The sequence below is a fragment of the Catharus ustulatus genome, chromosome 5, assembly GCF_009819885.2.
Source record: "Catharus ustulatus isolate bCatUst1 chromosome 5, bCatUst1.pri.v2, whole genome shotgun sequence".
NCBI lineage: Eukaryota > Metazoa > Chordata > Aves > Passeriformes > Turdidae > Catharus > Catharus ustulatus.
Window position 1 is genome coordinate 37,576,053 of NC_046225.1, and position 26,385 is coordinate 37,602,437.

The 26,385-nt window shown below is 39.7% G+C and overlaps 1 protein-coding gene across 1 annotated transcript in view; it reads left to right on the top strand.

Moving 5' to 3' along the window:
• Positions 1 to 26,385, top strand: part of GALNTL6 (polypeptide N-acetylgalactosaminyltransferase like 6) — a 496,763-nt gene that overhangs the window by 410,765 nt on the left and 59,613 nt on the right. The window contains exon 6 of the mRNA XM_033061069.2: positions 1,476 to 1,659. Within this exon, the coding sequence (XP_032916960.1) occupies positions 1,476 to 1,659 (184 nt within the window). The remainder of the gene's footprint in view (positions 1 to 1,475; positions 1,660 to 26,385) is intronic.

Genomic DNA, 26,385 nt, shown 5'->3' on the forward strand with positions numbered 1-26,385 from the left:
TTAGGAGGGCCATCACAGGAAAGAGATTATGTAAAAGTGACTTTATATAATGACCACAGATAACACTATACAGTGTGCCAGTGAATGTAATTATATTTGGCAATAGCAACAGTAATGCAGCCATTATCTCTGAGATGAGTTTCCTAGAATTTTGTGAGAACCTGTGCTCTAAATTAATTTCACTATTAAAGGATAAGGATGTAAAAAACTTGCTGAACTTCCAGTCACAGTAATTTCTGACTAGCAGCATTGATCCCTGATCGGGATGGTGTTTTTAAACTTAAACCTCTAAGAATAAATATAAAGACCCAGATGTTTCGTGAAAATAATCTTTTTTTCTTAACTTCAGTCCCTCAGAAGCATGGAAGTAGAATCTGTATTATTAATCATTATACCAATATTACCTGCCTTCCTATCTCAGTGTTCAATCCATACTCAGCCCTCTGACTATTGTTAGGGTATTATCAAGCATCTGTGAAATCTAAACAACAGAACAAAATAATTAAAAAAATGTTTTCCACATAGGCCCTGAAATGTACTAAATAATGTAAAGGGTCTAAGCTGCCATTCAGAGAAAAAGCTTTATTAAACTTAGAATTTTAAGATTTTAGAGGTTTTATGAGGGTTCATAGGAAGTTTTTTACTGTCCTTTCATGTCAACACAGCTATAGGTTTTCTCTGTACTTCCTCATTTCAAACCTTTATTCTTCTGCCTAGCTCTTGATGTTGGCCTATCTTCTTTACTTGTCTTTCTTTTCAGAGGAGCTCTATAGGATTAAGCAATAGGATTCACCAAAGCAGACTCAGGCCCAGCTGACCTTATGCTAGAGATGAGAATTTGATTTAGTCTCACAGTTCTAATTTTTTTTAAAGCAAAACTAAACTCCTTCAGAAAGCAGGTAAGAATAATACTGTAGAGCCTTCTTTATAGCTCAAAGATTGGCACAAAAAAAGGACACAAGCCCTGCTTTGCTCTTTGTGTTAGAGTTTGCCTTTAATTTGGAGCATTTGATTTCTAAGCTGATGCACACTACAGCCACAGGAACAGTGACTGAACGGTTACAAGAACCAAGGTTCACATTTAGGAATAAATCTCTCTTGCAGGGGCTTCCCATACACACATGCACTCCACAGATGAAGGAGTATTTTTACCATTTGCTTGCTGGCTTGCTCCATAGCTGACAGATTGAGGACAGCTCAGAGTAGCAATGTGAGAGATACAGATGACTGGACTCTTGTGAATCTCACAGGCATGTGCTTCCCTTTAAAGAACCATAAATACTTCAAATCGTTGCCCAAATGCATTAATTCTGCTTTAAATAAAGGTTTGATACAGATTTGAAAAATGAAATTATTGGGGGGCCACAGGGCACAAAGCAAACAATCTTCAAACACGAGAATCCTGTGGGATTCACTTTGCAGATAGATGACTTGACTGGATATGCTGTTTCCTATTTTCTACTTTCATTTTTCAGACCAGATTGCACTTAACCACAAAACCATCGTGTGTCCTATGATCGATGTCATTGACCACAATCACTTTGGCTACGAGGCACAGGCAGGGGATGCCATGCGAGGAGCTTTTGACTGGGAAATGTACTACAAAAGAATCCCAATTCCTCCGGAGCTCCAGAGAGCTGATCCCAGCGACCCCTTTGAGTAAGTAACCATAAAGGGAAGAGGGGGAACATGAAGAAGGGCAAGCAAAAGATGTAACTGCGGCAGAATCCAAGCCCAGACATTTCCATGTAGACTGCTTTCTGCTAATGAAAGGTAGTACAAGAAAACAACCTTTGTATAGGTTTATAAAACCTGAAAGCTAGAAAAAATATCAAGGCAACAATTTGCAGAATTCACAAGCTGTGCCTGGAAACACAACCTGGCTCAGTGACTGTACGTAAGAGACAGGCACATACTTATAGTTAAGTATTGGCATCAGACAAGAAATGATTGCAATGACAGGTATTTTGTTTATTTCTCAGAAACTTTATGTAATGTTGTATTTGCTGGAGGCTGATGCAATAGATGCATCGGCAGTTGAGTCCACGTTATACCAGCAGATACTTTGTTTATAAGTGGTGATATGGCTGCTGTATATGCAGAGATGTAACTTAAATACAGAGTTGTCAAACCTGAAGAGTGTCAAGATAATTTGTAAATAGTTTTAGATAAGACAGCCTCTGATCCCAGTATTGTAGAGATCAGCTCATTCACAGAAATTATTTTCTTTTCACAAAGTTACATCTTTTTTTCTTATCTTTTCGTATAATTATTCTTACGTAAGGATCAGCTTGGATTAATCCTTATCAAAAGAGAAAGGACAGACAGACAGCCATGATTCAAATGTGAGAAAGTCTCCAGGTCTCTCACACAGGCACATCCCAGCAGGGGTGCCTATGGGGCAGGCTCTGACACTCATTAGCCCTGGCTGAACCTCCGCACTGTAGGTTATGGCAGTTTAAAACCGCAGCACACTTCCCTTCCCAAAGCAAAACCTGGAAACAATAGCAATAGAAGAACTGTGTATCTGACCCTAATATCCAGGGAATGACCAGCAGGGAGGAGTAGGTAAGTGTGACATTTGTGGGCTCATTTTCATTAGTCTACTTGTTCCTTTATACTTACCTCCATCCATGCCCTTCAGTCTTCATCTTGCATTAGCATAAGTGCCCATGAATACTTTACGTTAGGTGCCAATGTGACCACTTGTTACAGATGGGGTGGAAGACTCAGGCAAGCCTCAGATTTTTGGCAGCAGTTTAAATTTAGTATGGCCCACACCTAAAATCGCTCCAGCCTGCAAGTTCTAGGGATGGCAGATCAGGGGTATTATAAAATGAGTTATTTATTGAATAGATAGGTGATAGCAGACAAAAGGCTTTAAACAGAGCTTTTTATTAACAGTATAGAACAAAGAGAACTAGTAGATTACATAAAACAGTGCACAATATCAGGGTGTCTATATTAAAGGTAGCAAAGAACTAGTATAGATTAGGAGTCAATGTAATTTACCACCAAAATAATGATAGCAGACCAAGTGCTTTCACAGTAACCATAAAGTAGGCATCCCAACTGTGGGGAGAAAGTCCCACAGTTTTCCGAGGAACATGCAGAAGATTTTTGCTTTGTGAAAGTCTAGTGCAGCTTTTATAAAGTGAACTGTCAGTCAGAAATTCCAGCTTGTCTTCACAGATCTCACTTCCACATCAAGGTATCTATTGACAGCTGGAAGCATTTTTTTTTCATGGTGTCAAAAACAAGTTGTTTTGATTATTTCACCAATTAGCAAGCTCTTATGAAGGGTGAGACACCCTGAGTTATTTCACCAACTAACAAGACACAGATAAGCTCTTCTGAGGGGCGAGATGCCCTGCCACACTGCTCCACAACATGGATGCAGCTAGTGCAATCACAGAACACTCCAGAGCTACTAGATCTTCCATTGCTCTAAGTCTTCTTGGTCCTCTGAGCAGTTGTAGTTTCTTGGCACTCACTGAAAGTAACCACTGTATAATTTGGTTCAGCATTCCAAGTTTGCATAAGTAAAACTCTCTATTGCCAGCATAGCTGCAGGGTTGCTTATCAGCTGTTTCACATTTGCTGTTTGTAGTACGCATCTTGTGGAACCTTGTTGCAAAGACAAGAGAGGACTGAAGAGGAAGCTCTGATAGGAACCTTTCTAGTAAGACGAGGTTTTGTGCAGTGCAGAGTAGATGTGGTGGCTGATGAACTGTTCCACTCAGCATGGCAGCACTTGATACCCATCTTGCCCTGCCAGCGTAAGACACAGGCAGATTAATGGCTTCTCAAGGAACAACATATAGTGCAATGCAGCCTATAAATCTCTTGTAGTCTGAGTGGTTGTCAGGTGGAAAGGCTTCCCAGTTCTTACACAAATCAGTGAGAGTCTTCCTTTGTTTTCCCCTAACAGGATGTGCACCAGAACAATGCAGCTGGAAAAGTAGCACTGCAGAAGGAGCCATCATGTCTGTCCCCACACATGCCAGCAGGACTGAAGGCTGGCTGAGCTAGGACCATATCCTGTCTTAAAAGCATGCTCTGCCTAAAATGGCAAGTGGGAATAGATATGTTTTAAATAATCAGTATGAATTTTGCTTAGGGGAAAGATTATTTTCTGATATGAAGTCAGTACTGCTTCTCTCCTAGGGCCTTTTCTGCTGAGTCCTCAAGTTTTTAATACCTTGCTTACAACAAATACAGTAAACATTGCAAATCATTTTACCTATCAGTAACTTAATTGACCAAGACAGCTTCCATGGAATAAAATATATAGAACAGTTTTCCTTTAGGTACATGTGCAGTAAAACTAAAAATTGCTACAACCAGCACCATAATTATTATGTTACTATTTTGTAAGGGATTTTTTTTTTAGGTTAAATATTTTACTGTTGGCATCGTAATAGTTCTATTTCTTGCCAGCAGAGTCAGATCTGAGATGGTCCCTAATGAACTGGAAAATTGCCAACATTTTTAGTAAAACACCAGCACATAATGTATAGGAGATCCAAAAAGTGTGCTGATGAGTTTTTCCCCTCACTTAAAATGCCAACACAGTATATGCATGAAGCAGAAAAGGTCACATCAGCCTAAGAAATAATGTACATAAAACCAGATCAAACTACACAAGACTTAAGAGCAGTTGTTGTATTATCTGCATGGTACATTTGCTTTCCGTCTGCACATTATCAAAGCACTGCTGCAGCAGACACCAGCAGTGTGTTTGCAGCTGACACAACCAGTTGAAGTGCTGACAGGTAGGCTCTTGGTATGACAGGAGCATGAATCTTACTAAGCTCCAATGCCAGCTCAGCTAGTGTTCTGGAATTAATATTTTACCATGTTTTAATTTTTTTAAATTGTATTCCACTGTGGTCAGTTTTACTACGTGCTTTCCCATTGGATGCCATCTATCTCAACGGGGTCTTCCAGGTCAAAATCCCTCTTGTGAAGAGGAGACATTCTCTTCCATTTGTGGTGTGAGTGTAGTCATGATTTATTGTTCCTATATCTGCAGTGCAACTTGGGGTGACATCTCCATCCTTTGCTAGGACAGAACTTGTAGCTTCACTGCAGCTCTCAGCTTTGTCTGATGTACACTCTCGCCTATCGTCAGACCCTCTGCAGGTCTTCACAACCAGTAGCTTTACATCAAGATTTGGCTTGATTTTTATGACTTTAAGACTGTAAAATACTCTCAAAAGCTTCCAGTGCCAAATTGAGGTACAGATGATGTACTAGCACCAACATGGGACAAATATGACAAATTTGTAAGTGCACTTGGATCAGGCAGCATTCATGCGCAAATTTTATTAGTTTGGTTCACATATAGTTTGTCATTCGCCATGCCAAATTTCCCACAGGTTTCGCTGAACCAAACTGCAGCCATATAAAATGTATTTTCAGTCAAAAGTTCCCATGTGAGTTATTGGATATTTTTCTATGCTCATTGTAGCATATAGGAAAGTTTAACAGCTATTCCATAAATGGATATCATGTAGCTTTTAACATTAGCAATTTTTTTTTGAAAGAACTGTGTGACTATTTTTCAGGATATACTGAATCCTTGTAACCATGGAAGCTGGACTTCTCTAATAAGATTGTCCCCTCATCCAGACACTAAGTCTGTGAACACCTTGATTTCCCTTTTTCATGTGCCACAGAAACAACAGAGGGTTTATATTCCATTCAACTGATCTGTCCCAGTTGCAGATCATCACAGTGACTGTAGTGATTTTTGTCTTGCAATTTGTGTACAAATACCTGAATATACTCTGAAGGGTGCTTCATGCTCTTTTCCTCTGCTGCATCTGGGGTTGTGCAAACAACTCAAATTGTTATTCTGATGCTTGGTGGGAAATTGTCAGGCAATTGTGGAATCATGGTCATGTCATGATCATGCTCGCTGTCTTGATCCCAGCATCAGTGGTCATTCAGTAGAATTGGAGATCATTTGGGAGGTTTAATTCTAAGCTATAAACAGGGAGGATCACAGATGTTTATCTGCTTTGTGGCAAGGGTCATCCTGGCTTATCTCCTGCTGGTTCATTCCTCTGTAACAGCAGAGGTTTGAGAGCTTGCTCTTACAGGACACATAGGTTTGGGACATAGGAGCATGCTCCTCTGGGCTGTTCCTTTCCATGGGGCACTCTGGTCTCCAGCAGAGTTTGCCTAACCCAAGCAATTGCCACTTAAACTAATAGGATAACCTTGTTACTATAATGGACTGTGATATACAGCATGTCAGTTTATATGATTTAATAGCCTGTCTGAGCTAAAAGCTCCGTGGAAGTTCAGAGTGGAAGTTTGATATGCTCAGGCCTGCTGGGGATGACTGCTCTTTATTTCCTGGCAGCACATACATTACATCAATTCATGTTATCACATACCTGATCTTAAAACTGGTGTCAGTTTCATGCCAGCTGCAACATACTTTTAACCAGACAAGAAAACATCAACTCAAAAACCTATTTGGAAGAGGCTGCAGAGCTCTTTGGAGCAGTCTTATGGTGGTGTAACTTAATGATGCAAAAAGGAGAGAAAGGTGCAAGTGAGACCTAAAAACATTGCTGTTGAATTGCAGCTCAAGATGGAAAATTCAACCAATGAGAGAAGTGTTGTGCTACTTACTGGGTGCCAAGACTCCTAGCACCTATCTGAGGAAGTTAGAATTGTTTTGGTGTGTGGCCACTCCCTACTCTCCAAGAGTTCTTTGCCTTCCAGTGTAGAGCTGTGATCTCCAGACCTCCCTGAAGGGACACCAAGCTGAAGAGTCATGTAACTCTAGCAAAGAACTAGGACAGTGGTTTTGCAAATACTTGAGCTATTCAAGCAAGTAGAAGCAACTTTGTAACATCTAGCATTTTAGTTCCTGTACTGAATTTCCTGTTTATAATATAGAAATAGAATCACTCCACCATCACAAGGCTCTCACAGTAATAGGAGCCACTTAAGTTTAATGGATGTACTTTTGGGTAAAATTTTGGACATGCTCAAGGGATAAAATCGAGTGAATCAGTGCATTTTTCTTTCCCCCTGCATGACAGGCTCTCAACCTTGAATGTAATTTATGACCCTAATGTAGCTATTTATGTGTAAGATTGGAAGGTTACTTGTCATTTTCTGTTGAATTGCGTACCTAAAATCAGATTATTATTTTGCAAAGTGTCATCTGGATGCTCTTTTATTTGAATTTGATACACACTCAAATACTCTTTTTCTGCATCTCCTTACTTTCAATATTTAAATACATATTTTTTACAACATGTTGGTGCAAAGAAAGTATTTGCTAAGACTGCATTTTGAATCTGACAAGTACTTTTCCAATTTTATTATTGTTTCCTGAAGTTCAGAAAGTGCTTTGGACAATGATTTCTGTTCTATCTCCCAGTGCTTTATAGCCTATGTCTTTTATGGCTGATTTCTGCCTATAAACATATTCATAAAACCTCTCACAACCAGAAACAATCATCTATTTTTTTAAAGCCTGAGTAAAATCTACTGTTTTGAACTGTGCAATAGAATGTTTTATGCAAGGGCATTATTCTACAGTGAAGCAGTCTCCAACCAGTGTGAATTTGTGTAAGTTACAGTCTTGATTTATTGTTTTGACAAGCTATGGTCTGTAAAAGACTGCTAGTGGGGATAACAATAATGGATATAAAAATAGCTTTTGCAAACTGTCATCTACCCATGGCCCCTTGAAATCTCAGGATTTTTTTCAGTGAGACATACTGACACTAATACAGAATTTGTGAGTATGCATATGCTCATATTGAATCATTTTCTCCTGCCTTTGATAGAATTTCAGTGTAGGGGTTCTGTACAACCAGTACATTTTATGAGGACCACTACAGAGGAAAGCACTCTACAGAGAGTGTAATCTGTCAGAATGAAAAAAATTTAGAAATCAAGGATAAAAAGCTGCTACTGGTTTAATTTTAATTTTCAATCAAGGAAATCAATCACTAATCAAGTTCTACATGCTAGTTGAATTGGGTAGATTCAGATTTGATACACAGCCTTTGACTGAAACAGTGACTAATGCCACCCAAGACAAAAGAGTACTAATTTTGTTTCTAATGCCTAAACTCATCTTTCCAATTTTCTTTCATACTTGGGGCATCATAATTAGCATAAAAATGTAAATATCTTGAGTATAATGCTTCTAGAGGTGTTAGCCTGCTACTTCACACAAGTATTAACTTTGGAGCTTGACAGTCTATATGCCGATATGCTGGGGCAGATTCATAGAATGGGTCAGGAATACTACCAGTAATTAGAAAATTAAGTAGCTTCTGGGCATGATTTTAAAAAGTCTTTACATAAAAGAGACTAGGATGGTGGCCAAGAAGAAGACAGAATTATGTTGGTCAGTGTGTATAGGTGAGCTATTTAAAACTATCACCATACTGTTGATACAGATGGCTTCACTTTCAAAATTGCAAAATCATGTCTGAACAGTTTTCCATAAAGAAAAATAAGTCACCTTTTTAAAGCAATTATTTCCATTCTTATTTATATATATATTAAGCCATTTTCTCTAGAACTTTCATGAAGAATTTGATGACCTCTATTGGTTCTAAGAAAGAGGAAAACTGACACCCTTCTCTTGCATCTTATAGTGTTTATCAGCAGAAATTTGAGAGCGACCTCTGCATCTACTTGATTGTTGTGGTTTATTTAAAGAATGATCTACTGCTGTCTAAAACCTCAATCTACTGCTGCAGTTGCTTCCAACAAAAGAAAGCGCAGAGGCTGAGCCAATTAATTTTATGGGATTGCTCTGTGCCAAATCTGTTTCAGATCTGTACGTTGATGCAAGTTCCATACATGCTCATTGGCCCATGTATATTAATAGTCTTTAGCATCTGTGGGTGGAATGTGTGTCATCTGCTTGCTCTGTGAAGTCTTCAGATACTCCACAGTGTCACAGTGCTTCCTTCAATGCCCATGGCTCTTTGTTCAGAGGCAATGATCAGCTAAGCATGACATAGAAGCAGCTTCACTTGCCAATATATACCTTCTGATTCTTTTGACTCTGCGTGGAATTATTCTGCCTGTTCAGCTATCTTGGTGTGGCCCTGAGCTAATGAGATTTTTCTAGCTTCCACTCTGGAAAAAATTTAGACTGCCAAAGTAATGTGTGCTGGAAGCATGAAAAAGGAGGAGATGGGAAAGAAATTTGTATATAGCCAGTGTTTCAGTACTATTCTTACAATATCCAATCAGCAGCTTTCCTGCCACGGCTTTAACCCCTTCAAATTTTAAATCACATATGCTGTACAGTGAGAGCAGAGCTTTTAAGTTATTAAGGACTCATATCAGATAAGTTTATTGTTCATTTTCAAATAAATTATATTCTTTCCTTCAGCCTCTCTTAATAAATAATGTTTCCTAGATCTCTGATGATTATCTTTGCCCCTCTGCAGACTGTTTCCATCCTGAGAGTGTACAGCACCAGTCAAAGTCTTACCTTTGCCTTTCTCAGAGACTCTGTTCCTGTTTATATTTCCTTGACAGTGTTGATTCATGCCAGGCTTGTGCTCTGGTATAACCTCAACATCATTTTCTGCAGAAGTGGTATCTAGCCAAGTATTCATCATCCTCCTCTTGTAATTCAGATTTTACATGTGTAAAGGCAAGGCATTTATATTCATATCTCTTTCAAGTTCTGTGTCCAAAAGAGTGATCTGTCTTCATTAGCCATAGATCAGTGTGATATTTTGTATCTGCACATTTGGAATTTTATCTTTTTTTTTTCCTTTCTTCACTTCACTTCTCCAATTTGCTAAGATTTTTATTCTGCTTAACCCTCCAGTTGTTTACAGCCTACTGCAATGTTACTTGAGCTTCACTTGAGGTTTGTGCAAATGGCAAATTCTGTTCCAAATCCTGATTTTAATAATGTCTGCTTGGCCCATGCCAGAAACTGAGACATACAAAGTCCCTAGCTTTCCAAGAAATGCTCTGTGGCCCTTAAAAATTTGTCAGCTTCCTGCTAAGCAGACCTTTATAAAATGGTACCAAAGAGTTCCTCCACATCCCGTAGATGGCATCTGATTTACAGCACAATAGCACTTGCACTTCAGGTCCATTTCCAGCCTCGAGATCAAGACCCAGGACTTCATGGGCACATGATCCAATCTGATCCAGTTATGCACAAAGCTCTCCACTCCATGGAGCTGCTGAATTGCACCATGCATATTTTAATGCAACATTGAACTGAATCAGATACAGGGCAATGTCTGCAGATGATCTCAAGGCAATTTCCATTTTGGTTTTGGATTATAAGATATCAGCAGATTTTGCATCTCTGTGGCAACAATTATGTACTTTCCATATTTCTGCAGTTTTTAACCCTGGCAGTTTATCTGTGATTCAGATTATTTATCTCAGACTTGATTGAGAAAAGTGAATACATATTTTGTTTACAGTCTTAGAAGAGTTCAGTATTGGTATTGACCTGATGAGCACCTTATTCTGAATTGTCCCCAGACTAGAAACAGAATCTGTTTCATTTTCATGTAAATAACCAAAATATCATTATTATAGCTGAAAGAAAAGCTTTTGTCAAGAAACAGAGGTAAATACCTCCTGCAACCTGTGAAGTGAAAATTAAGATAAACGCTCTGAAATTTGCTGTGTTACTTATTTATAAAATACTGTGCGTGTCTCTTGATAGACCAGGAACAAATGCGACTCAGAAGAGTTGACTTTAGTTCTTTGATAAACTGCCAAAGACAGTATCCTTGGTAAGGGAACAGTATTCTTGTATATGCTTTATTCATTTCGAAAAATACCTTTTTTGTTTGTGGGGAAACAGCACAGAAATGTCTCTTCAAGTGAATTATTTGGAAAATCAACCCCTGTGATGTTTTCTGGTTTTAAGATGGTGGATCAGTGTTATTTTCAGTGCTGGAGAGGCACTGTAGATATGAAATTACAGAAGTCCATTTGCCTCCTACAGAGAATGAGATGCCTGCAAGGAGAGAGGAGATCCCATTGCCCTCCACTCTCCTTGTTCTCCAGCAGAAAGTTTAGCTGATGCTGCAGAACTTCCCTGACATTTTCTTGCTAGGGCAAACAACCGCTCTGTTTTCCAATGAGTACAAATGACATGTGGGCATGCAATGAACTGGGAGTGGAGACATGGTGACAAGTCAGGAAGAGCACAGTGGGAGAACAGTAACAATAATTTTCCTTTTCAAAGCACTGCAAGCATGCGAAGGACCTCTCAAAATACCCAGGGGAAAGGTAAACAGCAGGGAAGAAAGTAGTTATGAGGAGTGTTTTCAGACCAGTGTCTGGGGAGCACAGGGCATTGATTTGGAACAGACTCTCAGAGGACCCTGAAGGAGAACAAACCCTAAGGTCTTGGTCCAAAGGAAATGTTTCAAGTCCCCAGCTCTTTGCTTTGCAGGAGGTTTTAATGCCTAGCCTGTCATGTAGCGATTTTTTTGATAGAATGACACTTTAAACAGCAAAATTGTTCAAAGCACAATCTCTGTTCCTGACTTGTTCAAAGGGCATTCAGGAGAGACGAATAGTCCTTTGTCAGTCATATAGATGTGATTAGTCAATACACCTTAATCATATGGGCCCTGTTATTTCAGGGGTGTTTTCATTTGACTTTAACCCAAATAGCATAACCAAAACAAAGAAAATATTATTATTATTAATATAAACTATATTGCCTAATTTTTACACTTATCTTACTGCATTTGCTTGCATTTCCATTTCTGCTACCTATAGGGATATTAAGTGATATTAAGTGATGTTAAGAGATGTGATTGTGATTTTTGTAAATCATAAGATATTATTGCTATTGCAACCAATTTCCCGTATAAGTTCCTATAATGCTAATTTAATAGATTAATAAACTTTTAATGCCAAGACAGAGTATTGTGACTGTCTTAATGGAAGTTGTAATACTTTAAAAACATTTGTATATGTACTGGAAGGTAATAACATTAGTTCTGTAGGCATAAAAGGACTCAAAACTTATCAAGATGTAAGTATTTGAATGCCTGAGACTATTTTTGTATAAACATACTGTCATGTTTTTTTTAATGTGGTATAACAGGATCCTTACCAAGTTTTTAAAAATATTTGAATATACATATTTGTGTATTAAAATTGTGGTTTTTCGTCACCTATTTAGCTTTTTGCCTGATTACTTTCATTAATAGTTTGTTGGATATGAAAGTTTCCTAAGCTCTGCAGGAATAGCTGGCCCTAGGCTATAAGACAAGGAAGGCTGATAGATAGGCTTTAACTGCAGACAGATTCCATCTGTCTAATCTAATACTTATTAAGAAATCTAACCTCGGTTAAGTTGTATTATACAAACCTTCAATTGTATCAAGGTCTGCCAAATAGTTGTTTTCTGCTTTTACTGGACTTACATCTCCACCTACTGGCTGATACGACAAAGTCCCTTTAAAATATTAGTTGAAATGACATCCAAGTAGTATTTTTGCCTTAAAAGCTTTTCTTATAAAATTATATCCACAATTTTCAGGTGAGGTGTGTTCAAAGTTGTTTGGCCACCTATACAATGAAGCCACTGATTTTCAACTTGTTGACCTATGAGTATTAGCTTCAGTCTTAATAATGAAAATATGACGGAATTTTTAAATCTGGAAAACATATCTCTATCTATCTATCTATCTATCTGTCTTTCAGAGGGAATGCATGAGTACATCCAATAGCCAAATACACAGCACACCTGTAGAATGTTATTCCTGTGTAACTCAATAAAGGTTAATATCATAACAAGAATGATAGCAGAAGAGAAATAATCTTTTAAAAGACAAACAGAAAAATGTCTTGTAGCAGGGCACTCAGATGACCCATCAGGTGATTATCAGTATTAGTTCTGCATCCAGAAGGAAAAAGAAGGCAAAGAAAAAAATCCCGGTGTCAGTTTAGAAGTTTGAAAAAAGAACAGGCTGAAATTTGGTAACAAAAAATTCAAAGTCAATGTGGACTGGCAATGAGAATTTCTTTCAGAGTTGTGTCATGCATTGGTAGCAGTAGAGGAAGAGAAAAGCTATTTGTAGAAGCTGATGATCGTAGATAACAATGACTCTCCACTATGATAACAGCTGAAAAGGACAAATGCATCCCTGGAACTTATTTTGCCTGTAGCCTTTGGTCCTGGTTACAAAATATTTCCAAATTCCAGCTGACCTTACTCCTTTTTCTCACAAGTCAGGATAATATCTCACACCCTCAGATGGGTTCTGTTTATTCTTCTCTTGTCTTTGAGACACTACGACTTCATCCACATTTCCAGAGGGAGAGGGTGAGAACATTAAATAGACATAAAATTGGGGCACAGGATGTTCTTTCATGCTTTAGTTACCTCCAAAGATTTTGCTTTCTTATTCCTTGTAATGGGGCATTCGCCTGTGAAAGCTGATGTCCTGTTCTACCACCACCTTAAAATCTTTTGACTGGCATTTCTACTTAATTTCCATTTAATTAACAAGTATCTGGCTTCAGAAAGCTTCCTACTAAAAATACATTGGTAAAATCTTAACTGTTGTGAGGAGCTTTAAGTGCGTAATCTTCCTAGTAGTCATATAAAAAACAAATACAGTACAGTACACGATGAAACTGGAAATCTGCTGCTTGGGCAGCAGAGTAACAGTAACTCACACACACATCTCATTAATTTTATGGAGATCTGTTTAGATCTAGATACCACATCAGGTGCGTCTACAAGAATGAACCACTTAGAATTAAATATATTTTTCTGCAGAAGTTTGTGTAAACCAGGACAGCAGTGTTAGAATTCAGATGCTAAATGATGAAGGTTTCTTTTGAATTTTTTTTTCTGAGTAATTTATTCAAATAGTTTCAATAATAACACAAAATAGGAGCACGTCCTGAATGGAAAAGTAGCTATTTTACCCATGTGAAACAGAAATTTTCCAAAAATGTGGGAGATAACTGGAAGAAAATTGAAAGGCACTTGGCTTTGTATCTGTAAACAATAGTCACCAGCAGAAACCTTAATTACCTAGTGAGACAATCTTTGTAGTTCATAAGATAGCTGATTTTTGAATGCTTTCATTTGACTTAAATAGAATAATTAATTATGAAACTTAAATGAATTTCTGAGTTTCTGCATGTTTTGACATTCCAGACATAATAGAAAACCAGAAAATACCCCAAGAGAAGGCGTCAAAACACAAAGATGTGGAGTTCAACCCATAAAACAGGAACACCAGCAGGACTAGAGGGCTTCCTGCAACTTGACAGCAGCAGAGATGATGCTGGTCTTTTTGGAAATTAATTGAACATACCTGAGTAGTCAGGTTGTGTAAAAATATTTAATCTGTCAGATAATTCCTGGTCTGTTGCTAAAGAGAACTCACATCCTGTTCCAATTTTCACTTCCTTGGCCTTTTGCAGGCTCCTCATAAAATACGGACTCCGTATTACTCTGGTGGTTCTGGCACAGCTCTAAGTTTATTTTCACATCTCCATTTTGAAAAGTGCAGGCCAGATTTGCATGCAGCATCATACTGCATACTCAGCACCCAAGCTATATCTGCTGGAACAATCTTTACTGATAGATCTTAAAGTTGTGTTTGCCCTTTCCAAAGCGTATCTGCTGCTTGTTTCCTCCATCCCTGAACAATCCGACCTTGCATATCTCGGATACCTGGGGCAGCTATTCTTGCAAATGTTCAATTGATCCAGTCGTGGCTCTGATGTGGTAATGGACTCAAAGTGTAGGGAAGAGCAGCAAGATGAGATCTACTTGAACGATTCCCTGAGAACTTCAATGTTGCTTTTCTAAGACTTGAAGCCATTTGCATTCAATAAGCATTGTCTTTTTTTTTTCACTTCCATTTCTAATGAAGCCTGAAATTAACAGAGCTTTTTAGTTTCCTTTCTTATTTTCAACAATATCATTGATAGTAGTAGCTAGGAATAGCACTAGGAATAGTTATTGTAAAGCTGGAGGCAGAAGTCCAAAGTATTTTTGATAGATCTTGTATGTTGGGAAGAGGAACCTTTTGAGTTATTTGGTCTATCCCAATATAACACTTAACATCTCTACATCTAAACTAGTTTGTCTGCGGGAGAGACAGTCCATGTGAATCTTAGTTGAAACCTAATTTGAGGTCCTTGGTGTCATCTCCTTACCCTAACAGAGATCCTCTTTTATTAAAAAACTAATGTAAGTGCACTGATTTTCTTTTGGGAATTAATTTTCGTATTGTGATTTGCATGTGTAATAGCATGACAAAACCCTACATTTTAAGGGAAAAACTCTAGCAGCTGATTATTCTGAAATTTCTGAAACCCATAGATGAGCATATGCTATTGGTGAGCAAGATTTTAGCAAGCAAATTTAGCAAGGGAGTCTGACAGGGATGACTAGCATTTTGATGTTCAAAATGCACCTTGAGATTTCTGGTGTCTTGTACATTTTCTGTTTGTGTAAATAAAGTTGGTGTTAGCTATAAGGCAGTGTCTGTTAATATTTATGTTGGACAATTCTACCTTTCTGAGCCTTTTTGTGTCTCTCTGGGTTTTGTCCCTGTAAGAGTAATGTTAACACTATACATTGCAGAGATGTAATAGTAATGTGAAAGGTAAACTTAGGTGTCCTTAATCCATTTTTCAAAGTTAGTAATTTAGTCTGAAAAATACAGTGTTTTGGAGAGTCACCTGTTGGGACACAGAAAATCTGTAGATGAAAACAATAACTGGAGCAGTAGAGGCTCATCACAGTGCCAGAGGCAGGGCTGGTCACTGACATGCTGTCAGATTTGTTAGCTAAAACAGATCCTTGGGGATTTTCATGACAACTTGCCTTTCTGCACATTGATATTCCTTATTTCTGAATTATTCAGCTTGCTGCTGCTTAGCCAGAGAATGTCTCTGGAGCATAATTAACTAAGAAATGGGTAAAAACAGGAAAAAAGAATGTCCCAATTATATATTCATTGTTTTGTGAGTACTTGAATAGCAGTTTAAAATGCCAACTATAGCTCACAGGGACCTGCAAGCCAGGGCTGGAAAATTCTGTAAAAGAGACCCTAGTCTCAGTCAAATTAATGCAAAAACTCCTATGATATGAAGCAGTGCAAAAGTTAAACCTTTCAAGACATGTAGAAACAGACAGACACAAACTAATGCTGATGCCTATCCTACATCTCCCTCATTTTAAGAGAAACAGAAGTAAAATCCCTTCCTTTCTTCATGTGTTAAATGCTTTGGTTGTTCTTTTTCCATGCCTTACCTTTTTTGGAAATTGAAATTACAGTAATTTCACAACTATAAGGCGCGCCCTTTTGACTAAAATTTTGGTCCGAACCTGGAAGTGCACCTTGTAGTCCCGTGCGCCTTATATAATGTACAAAGTTGTGAAATTTGCCAACCCGAAAGTGCGAGCCATGAGCCAAGCCATGAGGGGGGGCAGTGCCATGGGAGCATCAAGCTGTGAGGGGGGGGTTGGGAGCGGGCAGCTCCCGGCTGGCAGGAGCTGCGCGGAGTGGACGGGACCGGGCAGCCCCTGGCCAGCAGGAGCCACATGGGGAGGGAGGGAGCGGGCAGCCCCCACGCTGCCCCGAGCCGCAGCCGCTCCGAACCCCACCTCGCCAGCCAGGGGCGGGCGGGAGTGCCAGGGCCTGTGCATGGGGAGGACGCTTGGGGCTGCATTTAAAGGCTACACCAATCTGTGAAAAATATTTGCAAATTGAACACTTGCCACTAAACTCCACGATCGCAGGACTCCATTACTAATTTGTTACTTTGTTGCGCACAGCACAGATCTTCGCTGCAAAAAAAAAAGTGCACCTTATAGTCCGGTGCGCCTTATATAATGTACAAAGTTGCAAAATTTGCTGACTCCCAGAAGTGCACCTTATAATTCGGTGCGCCTTATAGTCGTGAAATTACTGTAAATTAGTTTTTACCAAGATAATAATGAGACTATTTGGCTAGTGTTTGATCTACTAGTTTTACTGCTGGAGCTATGTTTTTCTAAAAAAGGAATGATGTTTCAGAGTTGGGAACTTCATAAGTTTTTGATTAAGTGTCTAGGTGATTTAATGTTTTTCTCATGGTTACTCAGAGTATTCCAAGTTGTTTTCATTTCAACAAAAAGTGGCTGGTTTAGTTTGGAGAGCACAGTCTTTCTTGAGAATGATTGTGACTCTCTAATGTGTGGCAACTGTTGCTATGGGAATACATAACCTCTGTCTTTGCCATGACTTAGGCATGTGGAAGAAATAGGCTTTCTGGTCCTTGGTCAGTGCCAAGGGGATTGAAACACAATTTTAAGAAATTAGGTGAGAAAATTATTTTTTAATTCCATGTGCACTTAATTAAAAGAAATTACTTCTTGTTTCTTTGACCTTTCACAAGGAGCTTTTAAAGAGGGTCTTCCTTAAAAGCTTTTATTTGCATCACAAGTTTGAGTGTTATGAAAGCATCCTACTGAAGTAGGAAGATATTAATACTGAATTTTATAGATGAAGCAAAGAATAAGCCACTTACCCTAGAGCCTTCCAACAGGAGTATCCACAGAGGACACTCTTGAGGCCAAATTTTGCTACCCTACCTTATGCCTTCTTCCTCCATTTTCTCCACCTGTTAGCTTGCTTTATAACTCACTAAATTTAAATTAACTAGTTCATTAGGTCTTTGGCAGAAAAAATTGTTTTGTTTTTTTTTTTTTAATCAAGCATTTCCTAAAATATTTTTGGACATATACAGTAATTTCATGATTATAAGCCGCACAATTTTTGACTGAAATTTTGGTCTGAACCCAGAAGTGCAGCTTATAATCAGGTGCGGCCAATATATTGATGAGGTTCAGAAATTTGCCAACCCGAAAGTGCAAGCCCGCATGGCCCCGAGCTGAGCCAGAGCCCGCCCAGCCCCAGTGGCGAGAAGGCAGGGCCGATCTGAGCCTGCACGGCCCCTGTGGGGGAAAAGTGGGGCCAATCCAAGCCTGCCCAGCCCTGAGCCGAGCCCACACGGCCCCGGCGGGGAGGCGACGGGGCCGATCCGAGCTTGCATGGCCCTGGCAGAGGGGCAACAGGGCTGATCCAAGCCTGCACAGCTCCAGTGGGGAAAAAGCAGGGCCAATCCGAGCCCGCAGGGCCCTGGTGGGGGAAAAGTGGGGCCAATCCAAGCCGGCACGGCCCCAAACCAAGCCAGTAAACTCCACAATCCCGCAATTCTGTTACTAATTGGCAACTTTGTGAAAGTTGTGCAAGCATCCTCGCTGCAAACAACAGTGCAGTTTATAATCTGGTGTGGTTTATATATGGACGAAGACCTAAACATTGCCGACACCCGGATGTGCGGTTTATAATCAGGTGCGGCTTGTAATCGTGAAATTACTGTAGTTGTCGTGTACTAATTTAAGTGACCGACGCAAAAATAAATTTCACCAATATTTAATGGTAACTAGAATCTCTCTTGGTCTTCAGCTGATGGATACAGAGTTTTATTATCCTACAAACAGGTAGAAAATACATTTCAGGTTTCTGTGTATGGTCCTTACAGGAAAACCAATGGGAATTTTTCCTCACAGGAAATGGCCAACAGGATATTTACACTGAAGCTCACAACAAAAACAGTTCAAATATGAAACTTCTGATCCCTGAAGATAAATTTCAAAATATTATCAATTACATAATTTTGAGTAGCACAGATGCTTAGAGAAAAGTGCATGCAAATATTTTATAAGCCTAAGGAATAAGCTGATTTCAACTAGGAAAGTGTTTTGAATTTGAGATTTCTGAATTTAAATGTCAGTGATATTACAAATAAATGAGAAGAATCAGAAATGCTAGTATAAGGCCAAATGTTTTGTTGGAGTTCTTATGTTTTATCACTGTCAGAAGTAAGCTTGATGCCTCAGCACAACATCCTGGAGGGCAGGCTTAAAGCCAAATTAGCCATCCATCCATATTAGTTATGTGCAGGAGTGATGTCAGAGCTCACTCCAGGGACACTCCAGCTGGTGTTCTCCACATGAAATACTGTGTGTCATCAGTCTGAGTGCACCTCGCAGACATGCTTTCCTGCCCTGAAGGTAGGGTAACACTCTGATAGCAACAACAAGCAGAGGAGGTGAGCCAGGGAAAAGTTGTTTGAGATGAAGGCTGTGCTGTCTGTGGCTTCTCCAGATTCTGCCTGATCTGGAGTGATTGTGTGGCTCTGATTTCAAGCACCCAGAAAGCTGCAGATCTGGGGCATCACTGCAGGTGCCAATGATACTGCTAGGTACAGTGTGACTGGAAGGGGTGGGCATATTCTTCTGGGTCTCAGAAGCAGCCTAAAATCCAGAATGCTCTCAGGAGCACTCTACCAGGTACAGCAGATGCAGGGATTACCCCAGTGGTTTGTAAATCTGACCTAGTGTGAGGAGCAGGATTTGCGTGGTGTGCAAGAATATGTACACTTGCTAAGAAGTTTTGGGACAGGCAAGAGACAAGTTTATTGACTCACTCTGGATGAGGGAAGAAGAGAAAAGAAAATTATGATGGTATTGATAGAATACTTAATCTGTGTTTAAACCACCTAATTCAGGGGGTAGTTATGATGGCATTGGGTTAATGGTTAGACTACACGATGTCTTCCAGACTTGATGACTCTGTGATTTTGTAATCATAAATAAGTGAATAAGGCTCTCTTTGATCATGATTCAAAAATTTGTAAAAAATACTAAATAATGTACTTCCAGTTATCCAAAATGTAATAAAAAAATATTAATATGGGCTTGTCAGGGAGTGACCCTGTCATAGAACTGTGATTTCCTTCTTTGATGGAGATGTGGTGCCATTAGACAGAGATAAAATGAGCTCCCTGCCACTGAGTCAGAGAGAGGATACCCCTGCTGTGGGACAGTGTCACACTGGTGCCTTGGCGCTGCCCCCCATGCTTTACAATACCCACTACCAGGAGCCATGTAAACTCAAGAAAACCTGCTACACTCAGGAAAATTGTCTAGTTTTCTAGTGTTTGAGTGAATTTAGCAGTTTGAAGAAAATAAAACTGTTGTTCCATGGGGATGAGACCATACACCTGCAGACTATAGCAGGGAGTGTTACAGGAATGAGCAGGGAGTTCTCTCCCTTTGGGGGCAGCAAGACATTAGGTACCTTAAGCTGTATTAGGAATTTGGTATTTAAAAGAATAGGGAGGGAGTGATTTTCATCTCCCATCCAAGGCTTTTGGTATTGCCAGTATTGATTTCTCCTAAAGTTGGTAGAGTGTGGCTACACCTTTATCGTCTTTATTTTTCATCAGATGACCACATGACAGGCTGAGAAGAAGTTGCTGTCAAAGAGTAGCTCTGAATGGTTTGATGTTGAACTATGAGATTGTCTCAAATATTGATGCAGGTCCCTGAGGGAAATGGCTGTAAAGAACCACACATCTTAGTTGAGTGTCTTCATTAATTATCTGAACAATAAATATTTAAAACCTGGCATTGGCAGGGGCTTACAAGTCTTTGAGAAAATAGTCAAAATGCAGTATTGGTTTCTCCCGGCAAATTGAAGAAATAATTAGAAGGAAATAACATGAAATTCAGCACTATAAAGCAAAGAGTGCCACAGCTGAGAGAAATTTAAGGCAGAATGCAAATAGCTAGTTAGACAGCACTGTGACAGGAAGGGATGAAAGTGTTATATTGTTAAATAAAGTTCCATTTTCATCTTGTGATGTGCTAATATCCATACAAGTTGCAGGCAGTTATTCCAGTCTGCAGATCTGTCACGGACACATCACCATGTCCAGATTTGACCACCATGTCTGGGAACCATGGAATAGTTATTTGGAGACTGCTGGAAGTTGGAGATGAGCTTCAGAACAGCGAGGACTGAGAGAAGGAGGACAATGTATCTTTCTGATATGGAAAAATTCATTAAATAGAGGAGAGTGTTGAGTTGTTCCAATAGAGACTGGGGCAGGTTTTTCACAGTTTTTATTTGCTGAAGTTTGCATCAGGCAGAGGCAGTCTGTGACATGATCAAGGAGAAAACTTTGGCTGAAGTTCATCAACCCTTAATATTTTACAGAGGATTGTATAAAACTTTGGTAGCAGTGGTGGTTCACTTGTGTATAGTTAATTTTTTGCTATGAAAATTGCTTTTCCACAGACAAAGAAAAGTGCTTAGTAATTGTTGAACTGTCCAGCTCAGTCAAGGGACTTAATTTAGTAACTGAGATGGAGGGAGGAGGTTGGTAATTCACTGATGTACTTCATTTATGTGTTTGTTTCCTAAGAGGGAAACATAACATAATAATGAAACCTTTTGTGATAAAGTCAGTTTGCAAGGCTTACAATAACAGGGAATATTTAACTTGGAAAAGTTTTATTTCAAGATTTCTAATACTGTAGAGCAATTCAAAGAAAAACGCAAATAATATATTCAAAGTTAACATTTGGAGCATGTGTGAAATAATATTTCAATTCATTGTTTTAAGTGTAGCTTCCTTTATAATAGCCCCAAAAATATTTTATTCAGTGTTATAGGTCAGTATGGAGGCCCAGCTAGAGTGTTTTAGTGGCTGAGGAAAGCCCTCCTCATGTATCAGTTTCTACACAAACATCTTTTTTGCAAGAATTGATGTTTCAAAGGATTATTTACATCAGGAGACTAGCCATGCACTTCCTGAAAATGGATTATTTCTGTGTTTTTCTACTTACTGCAATAGATTGTATGCTGACTTCTTATTAGAAAATATATTTAAAAGATCTTGCATTAGTCTTCACCTAGAGTACAAATTAGCTGTGCTTCATCAATAGAAGCATAGCTGGAAAAGCGAACTCAAAATCTTTCATGCAAGGAGAAAAATGTTCATGATTATATTGCTTTCTCTGAAACAGAAGCTTTTTATTACATACATTATTTGTCAAGAATATGATACATATTTCTTGCTGCATACTTGGCTGTTGGCTTTTGTCTTGATAATGAAATGCATACACACATGCTCTGAATGGATCCTGACAGTGGAGTGAACTTCATTATTCCACAGAGAGGTGAAGGAATATTGGCTCGGTTGCACAGTGTTCATCATGTGGACACCGTTGCTCATGGGAATGGGAGTTTGTGAAGAATGACATTATTCATTTGGAGTTTTGCCTGGCACCCATCTTTGTTATTAGTGCACAGCAAATAATGTGATGATCTTGAAGGACTACCAGTAATGCATGCATGGACTTTGTGCTCCCATCTGCTGTGTAATTTCAGAGTTGTTCAATTTGCTGAAACAAAAATAGGAAAACTTTTTTCACTGTCTTCTAATTTTCTTCTTAGTCATCACTTCAGATGGCAATTAGAATGCAATTCTAATTAATTTTAATTGTAATTGTAATTCTTTCTGTAATTAGAGTCTGTGTGCTACAGCAGACAGGGTGTGTCTTTAAAAATTTTTAAAACTCAAACAGGTGGTACATCCCTTGCATCCGTTTCTCTCTGACTAATTAAATCCCAGGAAGTGAAATCAAGTCTCAAGGTGAATCCCTCCCCTGTGATGCAGGAAGAGGAAGGTTGCTTTGTTTGTTGCTTCTGCATGGGGATTTGGAGCTGAGTTTTCTCCTTGGAAAACACAGGTATATAAACCACTCCTAGATTAATGGGACAGTATCTAAAGGGTATTGGTACAGACAAGGTGATGTATGGAGGAAGAAAACTGCTAATGCAGAGCATGCTGTGTCAGATTTGCTTGAATCTGTTCTGCCTGTTCTGGAAGGAGTAGAAATGAAGACAAAATGCTGACCTCTATGAAGCTCATTCTTCTTGTAAGAAAATGCACTTAGTCTTTCTTTCTTGCTATTATTCTTTGTCAAGTAATTGTACCTTCCAGGTAGAGCAGGTTTTGGCCTCCAGGAATAGTTGCACCTGCAAGTGATTGAAAGATGTTGTCAGGAATCCACTTCAGCTAAGCCCAGAGCACCGTTTAGTTGTGGCCATATCACTTTTCAGCCTCTACAGAGAGATTAAGCCTCACCACTAATAAAAAAAACTAAGTTATGAATGGAGTTATTTTAGCAATACTTGAAAGCAGATTTTTTTCCTTTGGCTTGTTTGGCTTTCCCACTTGCTCCTAATAGTAATTGTTAATGGAATAACATCCTGTGTAATTATGGTGGAAGTGTGGTTCTGCTTTTAAAGTATAGTTATGAGGAGAAAATGTTCACAGTGTTCTGTTTCATTTCATCTTAATTTATAAGCGTAGCATTTAGAAGATAGCATCCCTTGTATAGCTTCAGAATGAAAGCTTTAAATGCAATTCCATCAATGCTAATGATTTCAATCTTTGACCTGCAGTTCTGTTTCCTAATCTACTTATTTGTGTTTTGCAATTTGTATTTAATTGCATGTCTAAGGAGGTTCATGCATAACATTTTTCCTTTAAATCTTTCATTAGTTTTTGGGTTTTGTTCTTGCCAGCAGAACATGGCTGAATGCTACAAATGCTACAGCAGCTGCTGTACTGCCATAACTCTTCTGTCTTATTGCTGGTAATGATAGCCAGCAATTTACTGTGTGTATTACATTTGGTTCTGTGTTGTTGTACCACTGAAGTTTTTAGAAAAATATTTTCACAAATACAGGACAACAAATGTCAGACCGACCTAACTACTGATCTTCTCTACACTTTCTATAGGCTCTCTTATTTTCTGCTAACTGGAGATGAGTGGTTTGAAAATGTTTTCTCTAGGAAAATATTCAGATTTATTATCTTAGTCTTTATGGCACATAGTTCTTTCTGTTTAGCTGGTAGTGAGGGATTATTTTAATTTACAAAAGTAGATGGCAGGGGTGAAACCTGCTGGTGAGATCTATGCTCTCCAGTTCACAACAGCTGCAGAGAGAAGCATCCCCTGAGAGTTTCAGGGAACCTGGCCAAGTTTCCTAGGCAGGGAGTTGGGGAATGAGCTATGGGACAGTGTCAAAGCCAAGTATTCAGGAGACTCAGATCAAGAGATTAAAAAGAAAGAAGGTTTATAGTGACAGTATAGGCACACATAATCAAAATATTTATGTCCTTTGGAGGTGTACAGATTTTAATCAGCATAATCTGTGCTGACCCTGGCCACCAAAAAAAGATAATAATCTCAAAGATTAAGGGCAGATTTCTGCAGCATAATCAAAGGTAATGTAAGTATCAGTGGGGCTGAAGTAATGTCCTGTGGTGAGAAGCTTTTGGACAGATGGAGCAGTTTGTCTCCTCAGGGGAAATAGGTGATCTGAGGCCTGAAGCCCATCTGTGCGCTGACACTAAGTCAGGGTTGACAGCAGCACCTCAGCCTCTCACTGGGATTCAATGTGCAACCCCAAGGACAGCCTCCACCTTTGAGACTGAGAAGCTGGAGAAAAGTGAGGGCTCAAGGTGTTAAAGAGGACCCTCAGTTATCTTTGAATCTGCATTTGAATTATAGTAAATTCACGACCATAAGGCGCACCGGACTATAAGGCGCACTGCCGGGAGTCGGCAAATTCTGCAACTTTGTAGATCATATAAGGCGCACCGGACTATAAGGCGCACTTTTTTTTGCAGCGAGGATCCGCCCCCAGCTCCCCCCGCGCGTTTGCTGGCTGAGGCCCCACCTCAACCCGGCTGCCGTGGCACCATGGCCCCGCCTCCACCCGGCAGCCCCGACCCTCCAGCCAGGAGCCCTGGTCCTGCAGGGACCCAGCAGCCCCAGTCCCGCAGGCACCCAGCAGCCCCAGTCCCGCGGCCCCACAGGCACTTGGAAGCCTCAATCCTGCAGGCACCCAGCAGCCCCGGTCCCGCAGGCACCTGGAAGCCCCGGCCCTGCAGGCACCCAGCAGCCCTGGTCCCACAGGCAGCCGGCAGCCCCGGTCCCGCCTCCAGCCAGCAGCTCCGGCCTTGCCTCCAGCCAGCAGTCCCGGCCCCACAGGCACCCGGCAGTCCCAGCCCTGCAGGCACCTGGCAGCCCCAGCCCCACAGCCTCGCCTCCATCCGGCAGCCGCAGCCCCTTGGCCCCGCCTCCACCCAGCAGCCGTGGCCTTGCCGGTTCCCCCCGCAGCTCGCAGTTCTCGCTTCTGGGCTTGCAAATTTCCGAACTTTGTCCATCGTATAAGGCGCACCAGACTATAAGGTACACTTCTGGGTTTGGGGGAAAATTTTAGTCAAAAGGGTGCGCCTTATAGTCATGAAATTACTGTATTTTTCAGAAGAGCTACAAAACCCATTGACTCAGAAGCACTGAGCACTCTTTGTGTAGTCTCTAAACTGATAACAGTATTACCAATTCCTCCTATGAATACCACCTACTTAATGAGTTTCTCTGCCAGTAATTGTCTGGATTATATAGACCCCATTTGTTTGAGGTGATGAATGTGGCCAACAATGTGAAATTACAGTTTCAGTGGGGTCAGTAGCTGCCATTTCTGACAAAGATTTTTCCAGTTGTTCATGATTAAGTATTTGTTTTTTCTGTTGTGTTTTTTGTGGTGGTTTTTGGTGGTTTTGGGGGTGTTTTTTTTGTAACCTTTTAGCAATAAACCCTGTCTAGGTTATATTAGGTCAGTTGGTTAGAGCATGTTGCTAAATAGTGCCAAAGTTGTAGGTTTGATCCCTGTACAGGCCATTTACTTGTGGATCCCTTACAACCCAGAAGATTCTGTGACCTTCTCACCACTTACAAGAATTCTTATTACTGTTCAGTTTAGCTTCCTGCCAGTTCAGGATTTGATACACCTTTTTAATGTGTTTTCTAATGTGATTCTGTAGTGATAGGACTATCTCTAGCACATTTTTTAATGATTTGGGCATTATTGATTGCCCAAACCAATTTTTTCAAATCTTGAGATGTTTCTTAAAATAATCATCACAACTTTCTCTTTTTTTCCCACAGCTGTCCATCTTTACAACATGAAATTAGAAGTAGATGCTATCATGGGACAATCAAGTGCTCGACCTCATTAGTTTTCAGCTCCTTCATGCACCATTGAGAAGTACTTTCCAGTGTTTTTTCTGTCTGTTCTGTACTTGAAAAACTGTTTTCACTGCTTCACAGTTTTTACAAGAAAATATTCTTGTACCTCTGGTGCAGACTGGGAGAAATCTAATACCTGGCTCCCCATTACCCTCCATAATACAGTAACACAGCAAATGATAGAGCTTTAATAAATGGCAATGATGCATCTAAGAGAACATTTCCAGGATCCCAGAATACCTTTGGCTGCATATTAGCCTCTTCAGGCATAATTTTTTTGTCCTCTTAAAACTTAATGTTCAGGAAATCTTTGACCACTGGCAAATGGATGAGCCACCTTTTGTAGCTACACAAGCTCCAGCCTCCCTCCCTGTCAGCATGGAATCTTTTCAGGCTTCTGAATTAAT